Raw genomic sequence first — 6,673 nt, forward strand, 5'->3', positions numbered from 1 at the left:
TCTGGAATAACAAAAAACCCAGGATAGCTAAAACTATTCTCAACAGTAAAAGAACTTCAGGGGGATTCAGTATCCCAGACCTCAAACTTTACAACAGAGCAATAGTGATAAAGACTGTATGGTATTGGTATAATGTCAGGCAAGCAGATCAATGGAATAGGATTGAAGACCCAGAAATGAACCAACACACCTATGGTCACTTGATCTTTGACAAAGGAGCTGAAAGCATCCAGTGGAAAAAAGATAGTCTTTTCAACAAATGGTGCTGGTTCAATTGGAGGTCAGCATGCAGAAGAATGCACATTGATCCATTCTTATCTCCTTGTACCAAGCTCAACTCCAAATGGATCAAGGACCTCCACATAAAACATGACACACTGAAACTAATTGAAAAGAAACTGGGAAAGACCCTGGAGGACATGGGCACAGGGGAAAAGTTCCTGAATAGAACACCAATAACTTATGCTCTAAGATCAAGAATTGACAAATGGGACCTCATAAAACTACAAAGTTTCTGTAAGGCAAAGGACACTGTCAAAAGGACAAAACATCAACCAACAGAATGGGAAAGGATCTTCACTAACCCTAAATCTAACAGAGGACTAATATCTAATATATAAAAGAACTCAAAAAAGTAGAACCCAGAGAACCAAATAACCCCATTAAAAAGTAGGGTACAGAGCTAAACAAAGAATTTTCACATGAAGAAGTTTGGAGGGCTGAGAAACACCTTAAGAAATGATCAACATCATTAATCATTAGGGAATTGCAAATCAAAACAACCCTGAGATTTCACCTCACACCCATCAGAATGACTAAGGTCAAAAACTCAGGAGACAGCAGGTGTTGGCGAGGATGTGAAGAAAGAGGAAGACTCCTCCACTGCTGGTGGGACTGCAAGATGGTGCAACCACTTTGGAAATCAGTCTGGTGGTTCCTCAGAAAACTGAGCATGACACTTCCTGAAGACCCTGCTATACCACTCCTGGGCATATACCCAGAGGATTCTTCAGCATGCAATAAGGACACATGTTCCACTATGTTCATAGCAGCCCTATTTGTAGTAGCCAGAAGCTGGAAAGAACCCAGGTGTCCCACACCGGAGGAATGGATACAAAAAAATGTGGTCTATTTACACAATGGAGTACTATTCTGCCATTAGAAATAGTGAATTCATGAAATTCTTAGACAAATGGATGGAGCTGGAGAACATCATACTAAGTGAGGTAACACAGTCTCAAAAGATCAATCATGGTATGCACTCACTGATAAGTGGATATTAGCCTAGAAACTTTGAATACCCAAGACATAATCCCCATATTAAATGAGATCCAAAAAGAATGGAGGAGTGGCCCCTGGTTCTGGAAAGACTCAGTGCAACAGTATAGGGGAATACCAGAACAGGGAAGCAGCCTTGGACCTTATACTCCACTCACTGTCACAGCTTAGGGGCAACTAAGGGCCACACTCTGCATAAGTTTTAATTCATGAAAACAATCTCCCTCAGCACCAGACTGCTTTTTACCCAGGAGATGTCCATGGCTGTCAGACAATTAAGCATAGCGTCTGTGAAACTACCAGAGGAAATCCTCAAGGGTAAAGGGATGCAGTAGATGAGAAACTGTGGTAGTGTCAGCATCAGGTGTTACCTCAGTCTTCCTTACCACATACTGAGCCTTCATTCTCATCTGGGTTTGCTTTAATATCTCTCACTGCCCTCTTCCTGTGATCACGGATTATAAATAAGGCTTTTTCTTGAGTCAGAGTATCCTCAGAAGCTTGAAAGTCAGGAGGATGGCAGCAGCCCCACTCCACCTCTTCCTTCTCCTCCTATGTTTCACAGGTGAGGTAATATACCATGATGGTGTTTCCTTTACCCTTGAAGATGCTTTGGGGAGTGGTAAGGACTAAAAGACACCTGTAGCACAAATCTGGCAGGTCCTGGTCTCTTGATAGTGGGACCCTCTGTTTCACATCTCACAGCCTCTCTGAATCCCTCTGTGTCTCTGGTTATAGCTTCCAATGGGCAGATCACGCTCACCCAGCAAGCAGAGGCCCTTTGGGTTTCTCTAGGAGAGAGAGTCTCCATCACCTGCAGGGCCAGTCAGAGCCTCCTCTACACAGATGGAAAGCACTACCTATCCTGGTACCAGCAGAGACCAGGGCACAACATCAAGGCCCTCATTTACCATGCTTCAGTCAGGACTGATGGAGTCCCCACAAGGTTCATAGGCAGCGGATCTGCAACAGAATTCACCCTCACTATTGAAGACATTAAGGCTGAGGACTTTTCAGTTTATCACTGTCTTCAAACACTGAAGAGCCCTTCCACAGTGATAGAATCTTGAACAAAAACACCCCAGGGACCTGCTTCAGCCACCTTCTGTGAACTCGGGGACTTCGTGAAGAAACAGCTGGGGAGTCTGCAGACAGTAGCACCAACACAGACTGCTACATGGACTTGTATCACCTTCTTAGTCTCCTATGTGATCTTCATTGGTTTGCAAGGAAAAGACTTAAAAGACATTGGTTTTTAAAAAGCAGGAAAAAAGGAAGGATGGATTGCTTAATATTTATTCTGTTTCCCTCTCCACCCTCTTTGTCCCTCCCCCAACCATATTCCTCTCCTTGGTCTCCTCTGGACACTGAGGCATCTGTTCTCCACCTCACCATCACTTTTCAACTCTCTCAGTCTGTCTCTTTTGGATAGCCTTTTTCCTGTTGGTTTTCTTCCTTATGATGTTACATCCTGTTAAGATGCTTTAAAGTCATAACTCAGGAATTAGAAAACCATTGCCAAGCTGCTGTATTCCCCAGAGTAATAGAAACTGTCTTTCATGTTAGTGTCTTTACAGGGAAGAACTCTAATGTAGATAGTTAGGAGGAAAAAATTAAACTTTACCACAGGAAAAATCAAGAGTTGCTACTAGTACAGCAGAAGCTCAACAAGGGTGTTGGCAAAAAAAATTTCTCCAAGGTTCTCATTAATAGGAACAACCAGAACTGTATATATTGGAGATGAATTCAGGGAGTTTGAGCCATGCCTGTTGACTTTACACTGGACTTGTATGTTATATTTAGAAGCACAGATACTGTGTACTCTGTACTGTTTAGTATTTATTGCCAACTTGACATAGGTGGAAAGAGAAAACCTTAACAGAGGTCTGGCTTCTATAAGATTGCATGTGCACAAGTCTGTTAGGGGACATTTTTAAATTTATTATTGTTGTGAAAGGGTCCAGTCCACCATGGCTGGGGTCATTAGTGCATGGTAGTCCTGAGGGGTAGAAGAAACCATGCTAAGCAAGCCATGGAGAGCAAGGCAGTATCTTTTCTTCCAGCTCCTGCTTGTGCTCTTCCTGGAGCTCCTGCCCTGACTTCCCTAGTTGACTGTGCTCAGGATTTGTAAACTAAATAAAACTTTTCCTCCCCAAGTTGCTTTTGGTCATGATATTTATCACAGTGATGGAAATCAAACTATGACACTGACCAAGGTAGAAAGATAGAGTGTTCCATTCTTGTCTGTCTTACTCGTTACCTCATGGATAAATTTACTTTTTACTTTTTCTTCTGAATTGTATAAGCTTTTTACTTTTTCTGTTTACTTTTTCTTCTGAATTGTATAAGTCAATACTCTCTTAACTCTCTTCACCCTTGCCCTGCCTCAAGCTCTTATAATCCCTCACAGAGAACATTAAATTGTTATAAACATTTCTGTGATCCATCCATCTACTTCAGGTTGAGTTTCAACCTCCTTAATAATGATGGAAAGACACAGTAGGAGAAATCCTGCAAGTATCATGTATGGACTGAAATACATGGGAAACAGCATGATCTCAGGGGTTACCCACTTACCTGTTTTCCTTACTCATCTCTCTTTGTCCTTACCAGGAATCTAGAGAATTAATATTCCAAATATATTAAGAGGGGACCGATTCATTTTGAGAAGGTAAACAATGGAGATGAGAGTAGAATTGAATTTTTATCTGATACCTTGCAAGGGGGAGGGGGCAGCCTAGTAAGTGAGCAACTGAAATAAAGTACAATCTTTTGAAGAAAGTCAATGAAGTTCATTGCCTTAGGAGTCCACAATGAAAGTCAGATCTGATGGAAATATACAATACCATGACCCTGGAATCCTATCACAGCATTGAAGATCAAAGACATGAAACTGTACATGTTGATCAAACAAATACTCTTGGCTTCCTTCCAGCTAACACAAATGAAAAATAGCCAACATATGTGGAAGAAAAAAGCAGGAGCAGTGGTGACAGGTCCCACATAAGAGAACTCTGGCAGGCAGAGCCCGCCTAGGGGGTTACGGGAATAAGAGTCAATGCACCCCACCAGGGTAGGAATGGCAGGCACCTGAGTCCCTGTAGAGCAGGAAAATGCCTGACTAGCAGGGAGGATTTTGCCCAGAAGGTGGGGCCATTTGCACTGCCCCAGGTACCTGTTAAAGAAGCTTGACCTAGAGAAGGCTGGGTCCTTCACTGGTGGCTGGAAAGTCTGAGGCCTGCTCCATGCTTCTATGCAGCATGTTTTGATAAGAGACAGTTCATAGTTTTCATGCTTTATTATAAAAGGTAGGAAGAAAAAAAGGAGATAGAGAAGTAAAGAGAAAAGAGAAGATAGAGGGATGCCCATGAGCATGTGGAAAGAAGGGAAAGAATGAAGAGAGAGGCAGAACAGAGAGAGGGGAAAGAGGACAGGGAGACATAAGGGGCCAAAATCAAGACAAGGAGGGGGACAAGAAGACTTCTTTTATAGTAGACTGGGTTATTTGGCAACAGTCAGGTAACTTTGGGGCAAGGAAAGCCTAGCTGTAGCCAGGTGACTGTAGGGGTAGAGTCCAGCTGGAACACTAGGGGCCTGGAGCATGGCCATAAGTGACTGATGGCCACAGGATTATGGAGTTGAGGAGTCAGCAGTCTGGGAGCATAGCTCACAGGTTCTGTCCCTTGTAGAAAATTCTGTCAGGTCTCTGGAGTGAGTCACTCAACCAGGCTACAGACTGCCTTTTACTTTTTTTTTTTTAAAGGAGAGGGGTCATTGATGAGGCCTTGTCATTTGTAGTGAACATTTTGGGTGGGGTGGAGGTATCAGAAGAAAGCCACAGTGGTAAGGAGGGTTGAGGGGGAGAAGGCAAGGGATCACTGGGTAGTGGGTCGTACAATTTGAGGGTAATAACATGTTTTTAATAGCAAACAATCAATTTCCATATATATTATGCTTTTCTCATTATCACGTAATTACTCCCATCCCCCCACCCCAAAGTTCAACAGTCATTTGGCCTTGGTAAGAGGGTTAGTTCATCTGCAGCTGGAAGGTTCCAAGTCTGTAGCACATGTCTCTGGATCTCAGCATGTGTCTTAGGAGTCTTCAGTCAGAAGAATGTCTGGAGGAAGGCAGCTCTGTTGTCTCATGTAGGTCGCAGGAGTTGATGCTGGCTCTGCTGTATCTGTGGCAGTGGGCAAGGTATAGGGATAAACCTGTAGAGGAATAACAGAGGAATAGAACCCCCAGAAGGAAATATCTGCATTGGATAGATGGTGAATGTTGAACCTGTAATAGTCTTAGAAGGCATATAGAAGTCTGCTTTAGGTGGGTGAGGAAGGAAATATTATGTTAGGCCTGAAAAAGAAAACTGGTTTTATCTAGCATAGTTAATTTGACCTGTGGAAGCATATTAGTTGGCTTTAAGATCTTAAAAGAAATTTTTAAACAAGTTGAAAATGTGTGTAACACAAATGCTAAGAAGAGAAATAAGCATTTAGAAAGAGAAATAAGCATTTAAATGAAGAAGTAAGAAAATCTTAGGTTGAAGAGCATTGTTTAGGTATTCCAGAGCAATCTAGCCAAACCTCAGATGGGGGAGGAGCCTGCCTTGCCATGAGGCAGCAGCACTCCTAGCAGACAGGTGTCCTTTTGTTTTCCCATTTGTTTGTTCTGTCCCTTGTACAATGTTCTCTCCGGTATCCAGAGTGAGCCTTGCTCAACCAGGCTGCAGACTGCCTTACACCACAGTCCCACAAACATATAAGTACTAACCTTCATTATTTTCTGCAATTTGTAGCACAGGGGGTTATCTGTAAATGTCTGGTATCTCTGCAACAAGGTAATCTATAAGAATGCTAGAGATGGCCCAGGCAGACCTGGCCTGCACTTTCAGGAGCACAGATCATGGTAAAGCTGTCTAGGCAATGCCAGAGGCCAGAGATGAGGAATGGCTCACTTCCTGGAATAGACCTCCTCTAAGGACTACTGTGGTCCATGATGCTACTGAAGGCCTTGTGTGAATCAGTGGTCACGATGTGGCCAGGGACCAAATTGATACCCAAGGCCTGTGTTGCCATCTAATACCACCCAGATGTCTATGTGTGCCATAGCCTGAGGCCATGTTGATATATGTTGCTTTACTGTCACTAGGGGCCATACTAATCTGAGTGGCCTCATGGACACCTGAGGTCATGGTGATATCTGGATCTGAGTTACTGCTGAGGGATATGCCTGGGTTCAATGCCCTGGAGCAGTCAGACTCTGTGTTGATGTCCATGGTCCACCCTATTACCAAGAGTTGAGGAGATGTTCCTGCCTGTACTGATGCCTGATATCATGCTGATGTCTGTTAGCCAAGTTTCTACTGTGAGACATACCAATGTGAGGGGCATAC

At 43.3% G+C, this 6,673-nt stretch overlaps 1 gene segment (V, D, J or C); it reads left to right on the top strand.

The window, feature by feature from the left end:
- The first annotated feature begins 1,730 nt into the window (after positions 1 to 1,730).
- Positions 1,731 to 2,363, top strand: LOC127677163 (immunoglobulin kappa variable 4-1-like). The segment is given in 2 exon segments: positions 1,731 to 1,843; positions 2,017 to 2,363. Coding segments are annotated over 2 exon segments (381 nt in total).
- The last annotated feature ends 4,310 nt before the right edge of the window (positions 2,364 to 6,673 follow it).

This window comes from Apodemus sylvaticus, chromosome 2 (genome assembly GCF_947179515.1).
Source record: "Apodemus sylvaticus chromosome 2, mApoSyl1.1, whole genome shotgun sequence".
In the NCBI taxonomy this organism is placed as follows: domain Eukaryota; kingdom Metazoa; phylum Chordata; class Mammalia; order Rodentia; family Muridae; genus Apodemus; species Apodemus sylvaticus.